The 22768-nt window shown below is 43.3% G+C and overlaps 1 protein-coding gene across 8 annotated transcripts in view; it reads left to right on the forward strand.

Annotated features, from left to right (window-relative positions):
* SEPHS1 (selenophosphate synthetase 1) overlaps positions 1–10340 on the forward strand; it is a 165984-nt gene extending 155644 nt beyond the window's left edge. For all 8 annotated transcript variants that reach the window (XM_069765189.1, XM_069765193.1, XM_069765188.1 and 5 more), the window contains 2 exons: positions 3067–3279; positions 8921–10340. In XM_069765189.1, coding sequence (XP_069621290.1) covers positions 3067–3279; positions 8921–9135 — 428 coding nt within the window. In that variant the 3' untranslated portion in view covers positions 9136–10340. The remainder of the gene's footprint in view (positions 1–3066; positions 3280–8920) is intronic.
* Positions 10341–22768: the final 12428 nt, after the last annotated feature.

Here is a 22768-nt window from a genome sequence, read left to right on the forward strand (position 1 = left end):
AGCCAACAGGAAGCCCTCCTCCCTGCCAGTATATATTAGCTCACACATACACATAATAGACAGGTCATGTGCCTGACAGCTGCCGTATTTCCTATATGGTTCATTTGTTGCTCTTGTAGTTTGTCTGCTTATTAATCTGATTTTTATTTTTGAAGGATAATACCAGACTTGTGTGTGTTTTAGGGCGAGTTTCATGTGTCAAGTTGTGTGTGTTGAGTTGCATGTGGCGACATGCATGTAGCGAGTTTTGTGAGAAGAGTTTTGTTTGGCGACATGCGTGTAGCAACTTTTTGTGTGTCGAGTTGCATGTGACAGGTTAGTGTAGCAAGTTGTGAGCAGGAAGTTTTGCGCATGGTGAGTTTTGCGCGTTGCGAATTTTATGTGTGGTGCGTTTTGAGTATGTGCAAGTTTTGTGTGAAGCAACTTTTGCATGTGTTGCAACTTTTGTGCATGTGGCAATTTTTCCGCGTGTGGAAGTTTTGCATGTGGCGAATTTTCCATGAGGTGAGTTTTGCACGTGTGGCGAGTTTTGCGTGAGCCTAGTTTTGCATGTGGCGAGTTTTGCGCGTGGCGAGTTTTGAGCGGCGACAATGTGTTTCGACTTTTATGTGGCGAGGATGGTGTATGTGTGGTGAAATGTGTGCTGAGGGTGGTATATGTATTCAAGCACGTGGTAGTGTGTGGCGCATTTTGTGTGTGTGTTCATATCCCCGTGTGTGGTGAGTATCCCATGTCGGGGCCCCACCTTACCAACTGTACGGTATATAAGAGTACTCTTTGGCGCCATCGCTCTCATTCTTTAAGTCCCCCTTGTTCACATCTGGCAGCTGTCAATTTGCCTCCAACACTTTTCCTTTCACTTTTTCTCCATTATGTAGATAGAAGCAAAATTGTTTGGTGAATTGGAACACGTGGGGTTAAAATTTCGCCTCACACCATAGCCTATGACGCTCTCGGGGTCCAGACGTGTGACTGTGCAAAATTTTGTGGCTGTAGCTGCGACGGTGCAGATGCCAATCCCGGACATACACACACACATACATACACACATACACGCACACATTCAGCTTTAGATATTAGATTTAATATAATTGAGTGCATTTCTAAAACCACAAGGTTTGTGTTGATCACTATATAAGTTCCTATTGGTCTTGATGGTTACAGTCATCCCCCTTATCGCTTTTCATGTTGTAAGACCATTAATACTGATTATAAACCACTGTCTTCAATTTCAGATTTTCAGTTAAAACATATACCCAACTCATTTGAATCCATTATATAGTATAGTATTGGTAGATATTATCCTGTTATTTTAATCTATTGCTGTTGATCTTTACATATATTTTTGGACAGTTGGTTTAGGATCCCCTACTGTGGGATTACTAGTCTAATATCTATTATCCCCCTCTATCTTTATGTTTTTGTGTAATACTACTGTAGCTCTCAAGCCTATAGATTCATTCTAATGTCTCTTGCACTGAGTGGCCACAGACCATCAGTTATTGCTTGTCATGACCGCCATAACAACTTGCTATTTAAAATCTATAACCAGCTGCTTCCCCAAATTTTGGACAGTAGTTTATAATCAATTTTAACGGTCTTACAAAATGATGGTTAGACTGATCCCAGTTATCGCTTTTCAAGACCAATAGGAACTCAAGTAGTGACCATCACAAACCTTGTGGTTTTATAAATTCACTCAGTTATATTAAACTGTTAAATAAAAGTTAATTTTTAGTCACATAGAATATTTAGCTAGGGTCTATTGCCATTGGCATTTTGTAAATACTGTTCTGCTGATAGGCACTTTCATGCCTCCCTCTACTAGTCTCTGTATAAACCATCCTCTTGCAATAATGTCTTGTTCCCTGGCCGCTGAGGCTAGGTTACACAGATCAGTTGGGTAAACATTTGTCTTATTGTTTTTTCGCTGATATATGCGTAATCATAGTGTAAGTCCAAAGGGCAGGGTCCTCTCCCCTCTGTACCAGTCTGTCATTGTAAACTTGTTTACTGTTAACGATATCTATAACTCTGTATGTAACCCCTTTCTCATGTACAGCACCATGAAATTAATGGTGCTATATAAATAAATAATAATAATCTGCATCAAAATCCACAACATATACTATTGTTTATTAGGCTTATATAGCGCCATCATATTCAAAGCGCTTTCCAGACTTTATTACCACTGTGCCCCAATTGGGGCTCACAATCTAAATTCCCTATCAGTATGTCTTTGGAATGTGGGAGGAAACCAAAATGTATAAAAAAGGAAATTTGGGCTTGACGCCCTAGCCAGCTCACCGACTGCCCCGGGGTGCACGGAACTCCGTCAGTCAGACGTGGATTAGCAAAATACGAAGGTAGGCGTTCCAGATCCTAAAACAATTTATTTTATTCTTCCAAAATGTATAACATGTCAGACGGCAGTGTCCTCTTTACATGTGGATAGGCACACCAGGCACTGGTGGCCAAGTGACGCGTTTCGATCCTAGTGTGGATCTTTGTCACAGCCTATCCATGTGTAAAGAGGACACTGCCGTCTGTCATGTTTTAAATTTTGGAAGAATAAAAGAAATTGTTTTAGGAGCTGGAACGCCTACCTTCGTATTTAGGAAACCAGAATACCTGGAGGAAACTTACAAACTTCTTGCAGATGTTGTCTTTAGTGGGATTTCACCCCAGCATTTTAAATCAACCGAGCGAACCACTGAGCTACCACACTGCTACATAGACATACTATGTTTTATACAGATGTGTTTAGTATGTGTTTACTAAGCCATATTTACCAGGACAAGGTTATACTTTTGTTGGCACTTGCTAAAATGTGTTCTGTTGCCAGGCTTTATTTGGAAACCAGTAAGAAAGAGAAACAAATTAGTTCTTGAGGAGATTGGTAACCCCAAATGGATCCTGATGCCCAATTATCACTGGTGTTGTAGTAGAATATACTGTAAAAATGACGCACTAAGATGTATTAACCTTTAGTATGTCCATGTTTCTGGTTTCTAATTACGTTTTTAATGATCGTGAGTTATTAATATTGTTGTCTTTTCTCTCCAGCTGCCGGTCTTATGCACACGTTTAACGCACATGCTGCTACTGATATAACCGGATTCGGGATTTTAGGACATGCACAAAACTTGGCCAAACAGCAGCGGAATGAAGTTTCTTTTGTTATCCATAATCTTCCTGTCTTAGCCAAAATGGCTGCTGTTAGCAAGGCTTGTGGGAATATGTTTGGTCTTATGCATGGATCTTGCCCTGAGACGTCAGGTAAGTCACTCACAGCCCCTCTCCACTACAAGAGGCTGGCTGATACAAATAAGTACGAAGAATATATAGATTTTCAGATTTAAAGTACTTACAGGAAAATGTCTCCATACTCCTGAATATTGATTCAGCTTGTCTCTTCAAACGCTCTTGGTTTTGTTTTTTCCCCTTCCATGTAATTTCTACACTGTGTGGGAATTTCAAAGTAAAATGTGGCTCAAATTTGACAATATTCTGTAGTAGTGAAAAACAATTTAACTCCTTCAGGACCGCCAATGGTAAATATACCTCTGTGCAGCGACGACCTTTCTCTACGGTCAGTGGTCTTGCAGCATTTGGGTCTCCCAGAGTCCTGCAAGTGCTAGTATTCCAGTGCAGAGTGATCAACGACATTATTGGGACCTGATTGGCTCTGTTTAGACTTGGCTAACAGCAGGATGTAACAGGCTTTCTGACAGTTCTCCTATGTGCAGTGGCGGTGGCAGGAGTGGGGCGGTGGCAGGAGTGGGGCGATGCTGCGGAAACTGTGCTGGGAGGAGGGGGTTTCTTGAGCCCTTGGCTTTCATAAAATATCGGCGGTGAGTGGAGTCCCCTTCCCACTGACTTATTCTCTGCAGTGGGCTACAGAAAAATGGTCGCTGGAAATTGAGTTCTCGGCAGGTAAGATCTCTGCTCCCGAGATCTCAATATGTGCACTGACCACCGATATTTTATAAAAGCCCACAGCCTTTCACCGCTGAGACACCCCATCCTCCCAGCCCAGGGCCCACAGCATTACCCCATTCCTGCTGCCATTAGCCTCCTGCAGCAGGAACCATGCCTCCTGTGATCCCGCTACACCACAGCCGGTAAGCTACATTTGGATTATAAGGCGCACCCCTCTATAATCCGAAAAGCATGACAACCTTCTGAGTTTTTTTGCTGCCTCAAAAATGCAGCATCTTCCAATTCCAGCAAAGTGGAATGATTTATAGAAATCTCATGCCTTTTTGTGCTTTTACTCAGCATAAACTGACCTGTGAAGCATGTTTCAAATTCGCAACATGACAATCTCTATTACAGGTACGATGAGTTTTATGTGCATTATTCCTATAGAACTGCATTAGATGTGGAAAATCTGCAGGTAAAAAAGCACATGCATTTTTATTGTCTGTCCGCTGCAGAAATGCAACAAAAACCGATGTATCTCGCACATGAATGTATCAATAAAGCTGTGTCCGAGCCAAATACCAGGAAGTATCAAAAACAAAGCAGATTTAAAAACCTGACATATAAAAAAAACCTCAGCGATAAAACCGCGTGTGAAAAAAATGCACTCAATACCACAGTGAAAAAAAAAGCTAATTTACTTAATGCAATGAAGGAAATAACAACAGCACTCCCCCAAATTTTTTTTTCATATTTAACAAGGAATCTGACACTGAATTAATTCACTTAAAGGTGTTGTCCACTACTAGGACAACCCCTTCTTAATCAAAATGTTTGTCCCCCATAAAATAATAAAGCTTACACTCACCATCTGTGGCGGTGTCGTTCCCACAGTGTCGGGACTCACTCTTGCATGGCTCCCGTGCGGTTGTTGTGACACCGGCGCCCTATCAGAGCTAGCGTCACTGTTCCCGTCTTTGGACAAATCGAACATGAAGAAGAAGTCTGAGCTGCAGCTGATCTTCGACTTCTTGCTCAATTCAACTAGAGGCGGGAACAGTGATGCCAGTGCTGTTTGGACGCCTGCGTCACGTGTAACAGCATGGGAGCCCCAAAAGAGCGAGTGCAGACACCGTGTGACCGGCGCCAGCATGAGAGGTGAGTATAAGCTTTATTATTTTATCAGGGTCAAGCTAGGGGTATGACAAGAAGTTGTCCAAGTACTGGACAACTTCTTTAATTAGGTCAACATCAAAAATTCACCAAATGCTCGTTGTGGGAATGTAGCCTAATAATGTTTCTTTTCTGATTATGGCCATGTAAACATGATTGTGTTATGCAGGCCTAAAATCACACTATTGTTGGTTGGCAGTATATCACCTCAGGTAAGCAATATGCAAACTGTGTGGGGGTTAATTGCCATAGTAACGACTGTTTGTCTCCATACAGGTGGCATGTGTTGATGATTGACGCATTTAGGAGAAAGTGTAAAGAGCGCTGTTCTATATCCTCAATCATTGCTCCTTAAAAAAATATTATCTGCCTGTAGAAAAGGACCCTAAGCCACTTTTGTTCAAAAATCCATTAAAGGGAACCTGTCACCCCCAAAATCGAAGGTGAGCTAAGCCCACTGGCATCAGGGGCTTATCGATAGCATTTTGTAATACTGTAGATAAGCCCCGGATTTATCCTGAAAAATGAGAAAAAGAGGTTAGATTATACACACCCAGGGGCAGTCCCGTCCGATGGGCGTCACGGTCCGGTCTGGGGCCTCCCATCTTCTTACGATAACGTCCTCTTCTTGTCTTCACGCTGCGGCTCTGGTGAAGGCGTACTTTGTCTGCTCTGTTGAGGGCAGAGTAAAGTACTGCAGTGCGCAGGCGCCGGTAAAGGTCAGAGAGGCCCAGCGTCTGCACACTGCAGTACTTTGCTCTGCCCTCAACAGGGAAGACAAAGTACGCCTGCGCCGGAGCGTGAAGACAAGAAGAGGACGTCATCCTATGAAGATGGGAGGCCCCAGACTGGACCGCCCGCCCAGGTGAGTATAATCTAACCTCTTTTTCTCATCTTTCAGGTTACATCGGAGTCTTATGTACAGCATTACAGAATGCTGTAGATAAGCCCCTGATACCGGTGGGCTTAACTCACCTTTGATTTTGGGGGTGACAGGTTCCCTTTAATCTTGTCCAGGAGACCTCTGTTCCTGTGGAATCTACAGTGTAGATGCTTGCAGGATTGTGAATGTATTAAATTGGGTGATTCTTTCAGAAATGCTGACATGATGTTACTTGCAGTAAGCAGGGTAATTCTGTAATATGGGTATAGCCAGGTAGACCATGTTAAAATAAGCAAGTTTGCAATTAACATGTTTTTTTCTAATAGCTACTGTTCTCCTTTTGACTCTACAAGAGATCAATCACTGCTCCAAGATGGCAGTGGTAGTCGATCTCCTTGGTAACAGGCATCAAACAAAAAAATCCAATTGCTAGACTCATTTTTTGCAGAAACTTATGACTCCCACAGGGAAAGTAGACCTCCTGCTTTTACATAACGCTTAGAGGGATTCGGCTAGTCAGGTTTTAATCACTTGATGTCATAGGCCTAATGATAAATGGAAGAATTACAGTAGCTGGGTAAAAAGGCAAAGTGAGCAATTGTAAGTACACAGTGCTATATAATATGATTGCAATATATTAACCCTGCTGTTCTGTTCGCATTTGCTATACACTTGTACTGTTCCCGGGTTAATATGACCTATTAATTCTTGATTTTTAGCTACTCTAAGTGTTTTATTTGAATACTTTTTTCATTATTATACTGTATGTGAACATGGTTGATCATAAACAAATGAAAAATTTAAATTTAAACTTAATAATTTATTTTTTTTCATAAAAAGGATACACAGGCTTTTTACAATTATCTTTGATTGTTGGCATTCTGCACACAAATAACAAAGAAGCTTTACATTACTATTACTAAAACATGAAATTTAACTTTCTGAAAACAATATTTATAAATCAACAAATGAAAAATCTTAAAAACTTCAACCTTTTTAGAAAGAAAAAAGAAAAACTGAACAATGTTCATGCGTTTTTACACTGAACACAATAATTAGACACGTCCTTTACACAGATATTTTGATCATCCAGCACATGTCAGATTAGTCTTATTGTCACAGGAAGATGGACAGAAGCTACATCTCTTCCATTTTTTGCTGGTAGCTGTGCTGCTGGTAGCTGTGCTGGTGGAGGCCGTGGATGTGGAGTCTCTTTCTTGAGCATGCTGGACACTTTTTACAATGGCTGTTGCTCCTTCACTTTTGGGGGTCACTTTTCTGCTCTCAATATATGGCCTAACCAGGGATTTGCCCAATTCCTCAAGAAATAATCTTCTTTTATGCAGCTTATTTCGGTTCCAATCGGGGTCGATTTCTCTCCATAAGACAAATGCATTGTATGCAGAAACGTCCAGTATGTTATAAAATAAAATCATTGGCCACCGATTTGGTTTTGCGTTTGCATGTATATGTTGATATTGCTTGGTCTAAAGTATCAACTGCTCCCTTTGTGGCATTATAATCCAAAATAATGTCAGGCTTTCTGTCTTCTCTATCACTTACGTCATTGTCATGGTGCATTGTGCTCATTAGAATTATCTAGGTTTGGAAAAGAAAAGAATAGTTGTAAAGATATGTATTCACAGCGTCAGTCAATAGACATTTTAGAAACATTGTTATCCAAGTTTTGAAAAAAAAAAGAATACCTGTAAAGATGTGTATTCACAGCTCAGTGCTCTCTCTCTCACAGATTCCAGTGTCTCTTTCACAGGACTTAGCTTCAGGGTGTAAGTCAAATGACTGGTGTCTAATTTATAAGACAACAGTGTCTTCTCTCACAAACTGAAAATGCATTTGACTAAATAAATACTTGATTACTGATGACAGTGAAACCCCCAGCCTTTGGATGATAGACAACCAATTTCCTCTCTCACAAACAGCAAATGGATAATACTAGATAATTACTTGTTTACTGATAAGAACAGTGAAACCACCACCATTTTGAGATGAAGTACACCTAAAAAAACATAACTTTTGCAGTCAGAAATAATCAGAGACCTGTAGAACAGTATAAAATGCTATCGGGTCATATTGACCCAAACAGTACAAGTATAACAATCAGCGTGTAGCAAAAAAGTAAACAAAACAAAAACAACAAAAAAAATATAGAGCTCCACAAATGAGGAGAAGTCAAGATACCACTAGTTTCAAATCCTCATATAAAAAAATCTACAGGGTCTCAAAAATCATTTCGGGTCATATTGACCCGAACAGTACAGCAGGGTTAAGAGGATACAAACTTAGATGGGAGTTTGTTTTTTGTGGTTGTTCAGCCTTGAGGTACAATTCTGCTGTCACTCTGTGTGACTGCAGACTTGAATTGTCACATGGGGCAAGCTGACATGCTGATGGCACCAAATGCGTGACTATAAGTATGTGATTTGCATACATGTGCTCACATGCCGACTGGACGTGCGTAGCCTTGCTTAATATAAGTGTATTGAGCAAGGCTGGACACATCTAGTCGAAATGTGGCCGGAGCTATGCAAATTGCATACTTGCGGTTACATGACCGCCCGCTCTCGGCACCAGAGAATCTTCCCAGCGTGCACGATACAGAAGTTTGCAGTCACTCTAAGGCTGGCAACTTCTTAGGTAGATTGAGAAAACCCCTTTTACACTGAGAATGTAGCCTGATGGTTCAACATTTTGGCAGATATGATATTTCCATGGTTGATTGATTATAAGTTTATTTATACTTGTGGGAAACCGACACTTTGAATCCATTGATAATCTCTCAAATGTGTAAATTTTAGTAATAAAAGGGTAAATATGTGCTCATTAAGGAACAATGATATATTATTTAATTGTGTCTGTTTTTAAAACCATGCAAATGGTAAGTAGTTACCCTGCAGTATTCACAATTTCTTCTCTTTGCAGGTGGTCTCCTAATCTGTCTACCACGGGAGCAGGCTGCACGGTTTTGTGCTGAGATAAAGTCACCAAAGTATGGAGAAGGTCATCAAGCATGGATCATTGGAATCGTAGAAAAGGGCAACCGCACTGCCAGAATCATAGATAAGCCACGGATCATAGAAGTTGCCCCCCAAGTTGCTACTCAAAATGTAAACCCAACGCCCGGCGCCACCTCTTAATTTAGGCTTACCTAGCTTTTTTTTGTTTTGTTTTTAAATAGACCTTATACTTTACCATCATACAATTTAAATAATTGTAAAGAAAAATATATATATAAATATATATCATTGTGTCTGCCCATTTTGTGGCCTTGAGTCAGTTATGCGAATGGGTAGGATTGAAGAAGTAAAGAAAAAAATCATTGCCTTTTGTTCGTTTCTGTTTTGTTTTTGTTTGTAATTTTTTTTTTTTATATAATCTGTCTGTTTTTCCCTCCTTCCTGTTACATTAACTGAAGATGCACCTAATATTGAGGCAGCTTCTAAGTTGAAGAATTGTTATCCGATACAGTTGATTCATTTTGAATCTATAGACACTTATCTCTTGCCGCATAGGCTCTTTTTTTAAAGGTGCTTTCACTCAGCACAGACATTGCCATTAGTAGTGTCAAAGAAGCAGTTAGTGTCTTCATTTATATATGTGTATTTATCACTATTGGTCTGACAATGTTGGATGGCTTTGGAGGTTATTATGGAGAGGCAATAAATAAATTAGCTGTGGATCATAGCAGGAGGGTGCATGATTTTTTTTTTTAATTATTAAAAAGACTAGACTTATTTAGGCTTGCGCTCTTCTAGCCTTGTACCCTCCACTTCTCCTTAATGTAGTGCTCTCTTAGCATTTCTATGCCATGTACACGTTATTGTGGCATTGAGTGGGGTCTTAAGAGTGCACCATTAGCTTAAAGCACTTCTGTTTAAGAAGATTTTTTTTTCTCCTCTGTAAATCTCATATTTACCATATTAACAAAGTTCTTTCTTATTAGTAGCACATAAAATTTCCGCGTGGTTAGATCTGTTTAAAGTACAACATTATTGCAGACAACATGCAAAGAAATCTAAAGGTAACTTAAGTCACTTCAGTAATTCTAAATGTGCGCACACATACAGCAAGTACACAACACTTAAAGTATAATCAATAACTCTTCTGTTCTGTGGTTGATAGTGTTTCATACATTTTTATATTTTGTATAGTGATTACATGCCTTTATATTTTTTCTTTATAAATCAGCAGCTGTTAAGTAGTTGGTAGCTCTTTCCTTTTCCAATTTGGTGCATGAGTTTGTGATCTAATAAAAAGAAAATTGACATTGCCAACATTGCAGCTTGAACTCCAAACTTGTTATTCAAATAAATATTTAATTTTTTTTATTGCTCTTGTACAACCTGTGTTTGTTTTTTCTTTTCTTGCCGTTGAAATTGTTTCCAGTCTTTAATGCAATCTGTTGCTAAGTTTGTGTCACCCCAACCCCCCATCTGTGGTAGTGTGGCAATAGATCACTTTTACGCTGCTCGCTGCAGTTTCGATAAAATCCCTGATTTATCTGTTGCAGATCTAGCAGTTCTCTGAATGCTGAGCTCTGTATGATGCCACCCACACCACTGGCTGTTTTCTGTGTACAGTGTGTATAGGCTGCAAACTTCCAATCAGTAGTGTGGGTGGGATTATACAGAGCTAATGACAGTAGGTTTACTAGTCCTCTAGAGATAATTGCCTGCTGATAAAACTGACTGCAGGAAACTGCAACCACCCGAGTAAGTGAAGCTTCACTGGAATCTGAGTCTCTGCCGTACATTATACTGTTTTCAGATTAGATGGCGAAACCCTGGTGACAGATTCCCTTTGAAAGGTTATTTCCATCTCAGACATTTATGGCCATACATACTAAAGAAAAGGGGTCCTTGGACTATTGTCTCGCATCCACTGTTGCTCAGCTATTTTTGGGACTCCATGAAAGCGAAAAGAGATGTTTCCATTTCTCCATTGAAAGGGGTCAAGACTACCCAATTTTAATTTGAGATGTGGGTCTCCAAAGTGTGTTTGCATATACCAAAAATGTTTGAGGCGAGAATACCTCTTTAGGTGGTACTTGATAGGTAGGATGGATCTGTTTTGAAAATTACTTTGAATGCAACCTGTGAGGTTTCCATTAGAATTCTGGTGGTTCAGCACTAGTTCTGCAAACTACCGTATCACCTTCAAAATCTAAGGAGAATCACTGATTTTCCCCTTCTCCTATGACAGCACCACCTGAGGGAGGGTATCCGCTCATCAAGGACAGGAAACCTACTGAATAAAAGGGTGGTACCTCTCCTCCACATCATTTTTTGTTTCCTGTCCTTGAGGGAACCTAAAATGGAGCTGTATGTCGGACTTACTGAGGTCAGGAGGGTTTTCTGGATAGATGCCTTCCGGAGGGATAAGACCTCACTAGCCAGGAGGTCTGTGCATCTCCTTGCAGGCAGAGACCTCTTGGTAAATGTCTGTTGCAGACACAAGGCCCTGAATCTGCACACGCTGGGGCCACAGGAGCACCATGTGCCGAGACATGTTTCCGGGCTGCCCACGTGCGGGGTGTGCTGGTGAAAGATCCGATGCACATCATTGATGAGTGCGCAGGAAAGCTTAGCCGCCTGGGTCCGCGCATGCGCAGGACGAATATACGGTGCGTCCCGATGACCCAGCGCTCCGTTAGCTAGAGCGGCCATCCGGATCTGTGCAGGGCTGGCTGAGATTCTCTGCGCACAGCGTGCCGGATTCAAATGAGCATTGACCCTGGAAATGAGGGAGGGGCCGGATGGAGGTGTGCCTGGACCATCCCAGTATGTATGGGGGTGGTTCCAGGAGTATGGTGGTGTTTTTGCAGTAATCCCAAGATGGATATACAGCAGCAGCCACCAGATTGGCTATTGCAGGAGCCACTACAGCAGCAACCACGCCAGCTGCGCCATCGCCAGGGGCGCAGCAGTCAGACAAGCAACAAGACTGGCCAGAGGAGGACAGGTCATGAGTCCACCACCTCCAGGGGAGAACATTTGTGCGAACTGATCCAACCTTCATCTCTGACACCTTAGATTAACAACATAATGGTGAGTGATCTACGTTAAAGTTCACCATATTAAATAGGTCCCTTTTCTCTATGTATTTTTTTTTTTTTTTTTTTACTAGGAAAGGCCTATGAAATGTAGCACCAAGCAAAATAATAAAGAATGCGCTCTGTGCACGGACGAGTTCCCCAGCACATATACAAAGAAGCTATGTCCTGCATACAAAAAAACATCTTGGAAGAAACCCCTGGGTTTGCTATGTAACAACCCTTTAAAGGGAACCGGTCACCACTTTTTTGCTCTATCAGCTAAAAATATCATTTAATGCGCCATACTGCTTTTCGGCTTTGCTCGCAATTGGGCAAAGCATACTGCACACGCGCGAGGTCACATTGCAATGTGCACGCGCAAAATCTGTACGCGCTCTGCGAGATTCACGGCGAAGAATGCGTACAGCAAGCCAAGGAGGGGTGGAGTGAGGGAACAGAAGCAACGCCCATCGGACCGGACTGAACAGATTAACATACAGCGTGGGACAAATAAGAAAGGTTTTTATGGGTGATGCATGGGGTGTCGGGGGGTTTCAAATGTAGATGTGGAATGCATACCTGACAATTAAATTATATTTCCAGTTCACCACCTGACAGCACACTGGAGGACGTCCTTCTTATCCTTGATGGGACAGGAACACGAGAGGTTAAAAGGACCCTTCCCCTACCACCCTTCAGTGTTTTTCCTGTCCCATCAGGGATAGGAACGGACGAGAGGATCTGCCGTTCTGTGCGGGAGGATGTGGATCGGGGGGGCTCAGCCTCACCCTTCCCTCCTGAGACACCCGTTGGCTGACACCCGCCTGAAGGGTCCCTCAGCCAACCAGTGTAGCGCTGCTCCCGGGTTGGAGATCGCTTCCTCCTGGCGGGGGCTCTCGATCCCTCCGTCCGTCCCCTGGTGTGTGCGGCTCAGCGGCGGCCTCTGCTGGCGTCGGCGTCTCCATGCGGCCGCTGGGGGAACCAGTTCAACGCCGCACCTTCCTCTCTTTTCGGCTGCACGTCACTTCCGGTTTGCGGCTGAGGGGGATGGACGGCGTCTCTGCTACAGGAAGTGCAGAGGAAAGAGCGGTGGAGCACACTGGAGCTCAAGATCTTCTATTCCCTAAACCCTTGGGAGAGTCCAGCCGCGATCGATGCCTTTTCACAACCCTGGAACCACGGGTTTCTGTATGCATTCCCTCCTCTAGCAATGATCCCGAGGGCACTCAGAAAGATCTGCGAGGACGGGGCCAAAGTCATACTCATAGCTCCTCACTGGCCGAAACGGAGTTGGTTTCCATTGCTAAGGAAACTGTCAGTGGAAGAACCCCTCCTGTTACCAGAAAGAGAGGATCTTCTTCTGCAAGGTCCAGTTCTACACCAGAATCCGGGAACACTTCAGCTGGCGGCCTGGATCCTGAACGGAAGGTCTTAAGAGCAAAAGGGATTTCGGATGATGTCATTTCTACCCTTCAAGCCAGCCGGAAGCCGGTGACATCGGCTATCTATACCAAGATATGGAAGCGATTCTGTGGGTTTTGCGGAGAGACGACAGTTGACACTGACCATCCAAACATCCCCAAGATTCTTCACTTTCTGCAGTCAGGGTTTCAAAAAGGTCTTAGACCAATTACATTAAGGGTCCAGATAGCGGCCCTGAGTGTATTCTTTGATTCTTCCCTGTCTGCCCATCCCTGGATTAGTAGATTCTCTAAAGCAGTCCAGAGATTAAAACCATTGATTAGAAAGTCAGTCCCACCGTGGGATCTGAACTTGGTCCTAAATTTCCTATGTGAACAGGAGTGGGATGTAACAGGGGATATAGAAATTGATAAACTCTCCCTTAAAACTGCATTTTTAGTTGCGATCACGTCGGCAAAAAGATTGGGGGAACTACAGGCTCTGTCGGTGCAGAATCCATATTTGCAGATATTCGAGGACAAATTAGTACTCAGACTCGATCCGGCGTTTCTCCCTAAAGTTGTGTCAGATTCCAATATGAATCAAGAGATTGTCTTACCATCATTTTGCCAGTTCCCTAAAAATCAGAAGGAGAGTTTTTACCACAACTTAGACGTAAGAGACTCGGTGCTCAGGTACCTCGATTTATCCAGACCCTGGAGACGGGACAACAATTTGTTCGTCCAGTTCAGGGGTCCGAATAAAGGTAGAAAAGCGTCTAAAGCGACTATCGCACGGTGGATAAAGTCCACAATCAGTTTAGCTTATAAAGCTAGAGGACAAGATTCCCCGGTTAACATTAAAGCCCATTCATCTAGGGCCATGGCCACGTCATGGGCGGAGAAAGGGGGGGGCGACGCCAGATCAGATCTGCAGAGCTGCATCATGGTCTAGCCTTAGTACCTTCTCTAAACACTATAAGTTAGATGTAGTGTCACCACAGTTGGCTTTCGGTAGAAAGGTACTGCAAGCAGTGGTCCCTCCCTAAATACCATTCTCCTTTGGTATTTCTCCAGGTGCTGTCAGGTGGTGAACTGGAAAACCGTAATTAGACCTACTGGTAATTGTATTTCCAGGAATCCATCCTGACAGCACTATTAGTTCCCTCCCTAATGTATGATCTTTATACTCATGTGATGTAACATTTGTATGATTGATTATTTTTTTGGAATAAACCTGTGTTTTTTGCATCCATCCAGATGTGTTACTTTGGAAAAGCACTGAAGGGTGGTAGGGGGAGGGTCCTTTTAACCTCTCGTGATCCTGTCCCATCAAGGATAAGAAGGACGTCCTCCAGTGTGCTGTCAGGATGGATTCCTGGAAATACAATTACCAGTAGGTCTAATTACTGTTTTTTAGCTGATAGAGCAAAAAAGTGGTGACAGGTTCCCTTTAACGACCAGAGATATTTTTGGTTTTGCATTTTCATTTTTTGCTCCCCTTGTTCCCAGAGCCATAACTTTTTTTTATTTTTTGGTCAAAATGGCCATGTGAGGGCTTGCTTTTTGCGGGATGAGTTGTACTTTAGAACGGTTTTAACCCCTTCCCGACCTGTGACACAGCGTATGCGTCATGAAAGTCGGTGCCAATCCGACCTGTGACGCATATGCTGTGTCACAGAAAGATCGCATCCCTGCAGATCGGGTGAAAGGGTTAACTCCCATTTCACCCGATCTGCAGGGACAGGGGGAGTGGTAGTTTAGCCCAGGGGGGGTGGCTTCACCCCCTCGTGGCTACGATCGCTCTGATTGGCTGTTGAAAGTGAAACTGCCAATCAGAGCGATTTGTAATATTTCACCTAAAAAAATGGTGAAATATTACAATCCAGCCATGGCCGATGCTGCAATATCATCGGCCATGGCTGGAAATACTAATGTGCCCCCACCCCACCCCACCGATCGCCCCCCCAGCCCCCCGATCTGTGGCCCGCTCCCCTCCGTCCTGTGCTCCGCTCCCCCGTCCTCCTGTCCGCTCCCCCCGTGCTCCAATCACACCCCCCCGTGCTCCAATCAAACCCCCCCGCACTCCGATCCCCCCCCGTGCTCCGATCCACCCCCCCTGCACACCGATCCACCCGCCCGCACACCGATCACTCTCCCCCATGCTCCGATCCCTCCCCCCCGTGCTCCGACGCCCCCCCGTGCCCTGATCTCCCCCCCCCTGTGCCCTGATCTCCCCCCCTTATACTTACTGATCCTGGCGGGGTCCGTCCGTCTTCTTCCCCGGGCGCCGCCATGTTCCAAAATGGCGGGCGCATGCGCAGTGCGCCCGCCGAATCTGCCGGCCGGCAGATTCGTTCCAATGTGAATTTTGATCACTGTGATATAATCTATCACAGTGGTCAAAATAAAAAAACAGTAAATGACCCCCCCCATTTGTCCCCCATAGATAGGGACAATAATAAAATAAAGAATTTTTTTTTTTTTCACTAAGGTTGGAGTTAGAACTAGGGTTAGGGGTAGGGTTAGGGGTAGGGTTAGGGGTAGGGGTAGGGTTAGGGTTAGGGGTAGGGTTAGGGGTAGGGGTAGGGTTAGGGGTAGGGGTAGGGTTAGGGGTAGGGTTAGGGTTTCGGTATGTGCACACGTATTCTGGTCCTCTGCGGATTTTTCCGCAGCGGATTTGATAAATCCGCAGTGCTAAACCGCTGCGGATTTATGGCAGATTTACCGCGGTTTTTCTGCGCATTTCACTGCGGTTTTACAACTGCGATTTTCTATTGGAGCAGTTGTAAAACCGCTGTGGCATCCGCAGAAAGAAGTGACATGCGGCGGAATGTAAACCGCTGCGTTTCCGTGCAGTTTTTCCGCAGCATGTGTACAGCGATTTTTGTTTCCCATAGGTTTACATTGAACTGTAAACTCATGGGAAACTGCTGCGGATCCGCAGCGTTTTCCGAAGCGTGTGCACATACCTTTAGAATTAGGCTATGTGCACACGGTGCGGATTTGGCTGCGGATCCGCAGCGGATTGGCCGCTGCGGATCCGCAGCAGTGTTCCATCAGGTTTACAGTACCATGTAAACCTATGGAAAACCAAATCCGCTGTGCCCATGGTGCGGAAAATACCGCACGGAAACGCTGCGTTGTATTTTCCGCAGCATGTCAATTCTTTGTGCGGATTCCGCAGCGTTTTACACCTATTCCTCAATAGGAATCCGCAGGTGAAATCCGCAGTAAATCCGCAGGTAAAACGCAGTGCCTTTTACCCGCGGATTTTTCAAAAATGGTGCGGAAAAATCTCACACGAATCCGCAACGTGGGTACATAGCCTTAGGGTTAGGGTTGGGTTGGAATTAGGGTTGTGGTTAGGGTTAGGGGTGTGTTGGGGTTAGGGTTGTGGTTAGGGGTGTGTTGCGGTTAGGGTTGTGGTTAGGGTTACGGCTACAGTTGGGATAAGGGTTAGGGGTGTGTTGGCGTTAGAATTGAGGGGTTTCCACTGTTTAGGCACATCAGGGGGTCTCCAAACGCAACATGGCGCCACCATTGATTCCAGCCAATCTTTTATTCAAAAAGTCAAATGGTGCTCCTTCCCTTCCGAGCCCCGACGTGTGCCCAAACAGTGGTTTACCCCCACATATGGGGTATCAGTGTACTCAGGACAAACTGGGCAACAATTACTGGGGTCCAATTTCTCCTGTTACCCTTGAGAAAATAAAAAATTGCTTGCTAAAACATCATTTTTGAGGAAAGAAAAATGATTTTTTATTTTCACGGCTCTGCGTTGTAAACGTCTGTGAAGCACTTGGGGGTTCAAAGTGCTCACCACATATCTAGATAAGTTCCTTGGGGGGTCTAGTTTCCAAAATGGGGTCACTTGTGGGGGGTTTCTACTGTTTAGGCACACCAGGGGCTCTGCAAACGCAACGTGACGCCCGCAGACCATTCCATCAAAGTCTGCATTTCAAAACGTCACTACTTGACTTCCGAGCCCCGACATGTGCCCAAACAGTGGTTTACCCCCACATATGGGGTATCAGCGTACTCAGGACAAACTGGGCAACAATTACTGGGGTCCAATTTCTCCTGTTACCCTTGAGAAAATAAAAAATTGCTTGCTAAAACATCATTTTTGAGGAAAGAAAAATGATTTTTTATTTTCACGGCTCTGCGTTGTAAACGTCTGTGAAGCACTTGGGGGTTCAAAGTGCTCACCACATATCTAGATAAGTTCCTTGGGGGGTCTAGTTTCCAAAATGGGGTCACTTGTGGGGGGTTTCTACTGTTTAGGCACACCAGGGGCTCTGCAAACGCAACGTGACGCCCGCAGACCATTCCATCAAAGTCTGCATTTCAAAAGTCACTACTTCCCTTCTGAGCCCCGACGTGTGCCCAAACAGTGGTTTACCCCCACATATGGGGTATCAGCGTACTCAGGAGAAACTGGACAACAACTTTTGGGGTCCAATTTCTCCTGTAACCCTTGGGAAAATAAAAAATTCTGGGCTAAAAAATTATTTTTGAGGAAAGAAAACGTATTTATTATTTTCACTGCTCTGTGTTATAAACTTCTGTGAAGCACTTGGGGGTTCAAAGTGCTCACCTCACATCTAGATAAGTTCCTTTCGGGGTCTAGTTTCTAAAATGGGGTCACTTGTGGGGGGTTTCTACTGTTTAGCCACATCAGGGGCTCTGCAAACGCAACGTAACGCCCGCAGAGCATTCCATCAAAGTCTGCATTTCAAAATGTCACTACTTGACTTTCGAGCCCCGACATGTGCCCAAACTGTGGTTTACCCCCACATATGGGGTATCAGCGTACTCAGGAGAAACTGTACAACAACTTTTGGGGTCAAATTTCTCCTGTTACCCTTGGGAAAATAATAAATTGCAGGCTAAAAAATCATTTTAGAGAAAATAAAATTTTTATTTTATTTTCATGGCTCTGCGTTATAAACTTCTGTGAAGCACTTGGAAGTTCAAAGTCCTCACCACACATCTAGATTAGTTCCTTTGGGGGTCTAGTTTCCAAAATGGGGTCATATGTGGGGGATCTCCAATGTTTAGGCACACAGGGGCTCTCCAAACGTGACATGGTGTCCGCTAATGATTGGAGCTAATTTTCCATTTAAAAAGCCAATTGGCGTGCCTTCCCTTCCGAGCCCTGCCGTGCGCCCAAACAGTGGTTTACCCCCACATATGGGGTATCAGCGTACTCAGGACAAACTGGACAACAACATTTGCGGTCCAATTTCTCCTATTACCCTTGGCAAAATAGGAAATTCCAGGCTAAAAATCATTTTTGAGGAAAGAAAAATTATTTTTTATTTTCATGGCTCTGCATTATAAACTTCTGTGAAGCACCTGGGGGTTTAAAGTGCTCAATATGCATCTAGATAAGTTCCTTGGGGGGTCTAGTTTCCAAAATGGGGTCACTTGTGGGGGAGCTCCAATGCATAGGCACACAGGGGCTCTCTAAACGCGACATGGTGTCCGCCAACAATTGGAGCTAATTTTCCATTCAAAAAGTCAAATGGCGCGCCTTCCCTTCCGAGCCCTGCCGTGTGCCCAAACAGTGGTTTACCCCCACATATGAGGTATCGGCGTACTCGGGAGAAATTGCCCAACAAATTTTAGGATTCATTTTATCCTATTGCCCATGTGAAAATGAAAAACTGAGGCGAAAAGAATTTTTTTGTGAAAAAAAAAGTATTTTTTCATTTTTACAGATCAATTTGTGAAGCACCTGAGGGTTTAAAGTGCTCAATATGCATCTAGATAAGTTCCTTGGGGGGTCTAGTTTCCAAAATGGGGTCATTTGTGGGGGAGCTCCAATGTTTAGGCACACGGGGGCTCTCCAAACACGACATGGTGTCCGCTAACGATGGAGATAATTTTTCATTCAAAAAGTCAAATGGCGCTCCTTCCCTTCCGAACCTTACCATGTGCCCAAACAGTGGTTTACCCCCACATGTGAGGTATCGGTGTACTCATGAGAAATTGCCCAACAAATTTTAGGATCCATTTTATCCTGTTGCCCATGTGAAAATGAAAAAAATTGAGGCTAAAAGAATTTTTTTGTGAAAAAAAAGTACTTTTTCATTTTTACGGATCAATTTGTGAAGCCCCCGGGGGTTCAAAGTTCTCACTATGCATCTAGATAAGTTCCTTGGGGCGTCTAGCTTCCAAAATGGGGTCACGTGTGGGGGAGCTCCAATTTTTAGGCACACGGGGGCTCTCCAAACGTGACATGGTGTCCGCTAAAGAGTGGAGCCAATTTTTCATTCAAAAAGTCAAATGGCGCTCCTTCCCTTCCAAGCCCTGCCGTGCGCCCAAACAGTGGATTACCCCCACATATGAGGTATCAGCGTACTCAGGACAAATTGGACAACAACTTTCGTGGTTCAGTTTCTCCTTGTACCATTGGGAAAATAAAAAAAATGTTGCTAAAAGATAATTTTTGTGACTAAAAAGTTAAATGTTCATTTTTTCCTTCCATGTTGCTTCTGCTGCTGTGAAGCACCTGAAGGGTTAAAAAACTTCTTGAATGTGGTTTTGAGCACCTTGAGGGGTGCAATTTTTAGAATGGTGTCACTTTTGGGTATTTTCAGCCATATAGACCCCTCAAACTGACTTCAAATGTGAGGTGGTCCCTAAAAAAAATGGTTTTGTAAATTTCGTTGTAAAAATGAGAAATCGCTGGTCAAATTTTAACTCTTATAACTTCCTAGCAAAAAAAAATTTTGTTTCCAAAATTGTGCTGGTGTAAAGTAGACATGTGGGAAATGTTATTTATTAACTATTTTGTGTCACATAACTCTCTGGTTTAACAGAATAAAAATTCAAAATGTGAAAATTGCGAAATTTTCAAAATTTTCGCCAAATTTCCGTTTTTATCACAAATAAACGCAGAATTTATTGACCTAAATTTACCACTAACATGAAGCCCAATATGTCACGAAAAAACAATCTCAGAACCGCTAGGATCCGTTGAAGCGTTCCTGAGTTATTACCTCATAAAGGGACACTGGTCAGAATTGCAAAAAACGGCCAGGTCATTAAGGTCAAAATAGGCTGGGTCATGAAGGGGTTAACATGTCTCGTACTAGAAAATGGGAAAAAAATTCCAAGTGCGGTGAAATTGCAAAAAAAAGTGCAATCCCACACTTCTTTTTTTGCTTTTTTAATAGGTTCACTAAATGCTTAAACGGACCTGCCATTATGCTTCTCCAGGTCATTACGAGTTCATAGACACCAATCATGTCTAGGTTCTTTTTTATCTATATGGAGAACAAAAATTCCAAATTTTGTTAAAAAAAATAAAAAAACGCGCCAAGTTCCGATACCCGTAGCTTCTCCATTTTTCGTGATCTTGGGTTGGGTGAGGGATTATTTTTTGTATGCCGAGCTGAAATTTTTAATGATGCCATTTTGGTGCATTTTAATGTAATGTTGCAAGCGCATAGTTGTGATTTATGTGAATGGCGAACCGAGATCTCGCACCTCTGCAGTAGCCTCATTCAAATGATGTCGCAATGTGCTTGCGCAATGCTGTTTAATGCTCTGCTCACAGTAGGGCAGAGCAGAGTGCGCCTGTGCGGTCCTGTGAGGCTACTGCGCAGGTACGAGCTCTAGGTTTGCTATGTGGATGATGCATCACATCAATCAAAGCAGATTTTGAGTAGAGAGGAGGGATGTACGGCGCAACAAAGACGCCCATCGGACCACTCTTATTTACATACAGCGCGGGAGCATATCAAATGGTATTTTGGGGGGCATACACGGGGAGTCAGGAGCTGACAGACACGTTTGTGGAATGCAGCACAGGAGCAGTTAAAGGTGATGGCATTTATTCATAGACTCAAAAACTGGTGACAGGTTCCCTTTAAATCTGAAATTAAGGATTCATTAAAACATCTCATGAAGCAGAAGGGGTAAAAAAGACTGAAAAAGAAGTCATCTGAATCCGAGGGTTCGGTAGTATTAAAGGTTAGGGAAGATTCTGATTTGTCTTCTGGCTCCTGATTGTGACACAGGGTGTAGACCATGTTTTCCGGCGTAAGACACGGACAGGTTAGTGAGAGCAATCAGGTCTACTATGAGAAGAAAAAATAATCCATGCTCATTTAATTATACAGTATATTAGGTGAGGACAATAGAAAAGGATACAGAATATGTGCACGTATCAAGATATACATAAAATATAGTTTAAAAAAAGGAAAAATTTTGTATAGAAAAAAGGACCAATTTCACATTTGGCGGATAAGGTATATTTACTAAAATAGATATATATATATATATATATATTTATTTATATAGCTTCATTAATTCCATGCTACTGTACATGAGAAAAGGGGTTACAGATAACGTTTACAGTATTTACAATGACAGACTGGTGCAGAGGGGAGAGGACCCTGTCCTTACGGACTTACCGTACATTCAACGGGATAATGGGGAGGAGACAGAAGGTCGGGGGAACGGCAGCTCTGGCGGTGGTGAGGCAGCAGCTCTGTCGGTTGGTGACGCGGAAGCTCCGGCAGTTGGTGACACTGCAGAATGGTTATTGCAGGCTGTAGGCTTTCCTGAAGAGATGGGTTTTCAGGTTCTGCCTGAAGGATCTGAGGGAGATGGATAATCGGACGTGTTGAGGCATGGAGATCCAGAGGATGGGGGATATTAGGGAGAAATCTTGGAGGTGGTTGTATGAGGAACGAATAAGTGTGGAGGAGGGTAGGAGGTCTTGGGAGGATCAAAGATTACGTGAGGGAAGATCTTGGGAGATTAGTTCAGAGATATAGGGAGGGGACAGGTTGTGGATGGTTTTGTAGATCAGTGTTAGTAAATAAATAAAATAACAGTGTATACTGTATGTATAATAACTCCAATACACAAACCAGAAAAAAAGTGGGTCACACCCGTGGGCTAAAACAGCAGTGTAGAAATTAAATTATTATATATCCATATATTAAGAACATCATCATAAAGCACACCAAATAAAGTGCATAAGTGTTAGAATAAGCAAAGTGCTATATGGTATGCATTGTAAAGTGACGTGTGCATGATGCTTAAAAATAATTAAAAAGGGGATTATACCTTTAAATATCGCCAGGTCCAGATACTGCGCACCCCGACGCGCATTTCGGAATATAGATTCCTTTGTCGGGGTAGTTCTAAGTAAGATCAGTGGGCTTTTATACACAAAAAGATTGAAAATGGGCGTCGATGCCAGTGACCTCTGATGTAGACGGTGCATGCGTCGTCCGGAAAACCCGGAAGTCAAAGCCGCCGTGTAATGTCACCTGACGCACGGGATCAGTCCCCGGCATTGCGGGTACAAAG

This window comes from Ranitomeya imitator, chromosome 4 (assembly GCF_032444005.1).
Source record: "Ranitomeya imitator isolate aRanImi1 chromosome 4, aRanImi1.pri, whole genome shotgun sequence".
NCBI classification, from domain to species: Eukaryota; Metazoa; Chordata; class Amphibia; order Anura; family Dendrobatidae; genus Ranitomeya; species Ranitomeya imitator.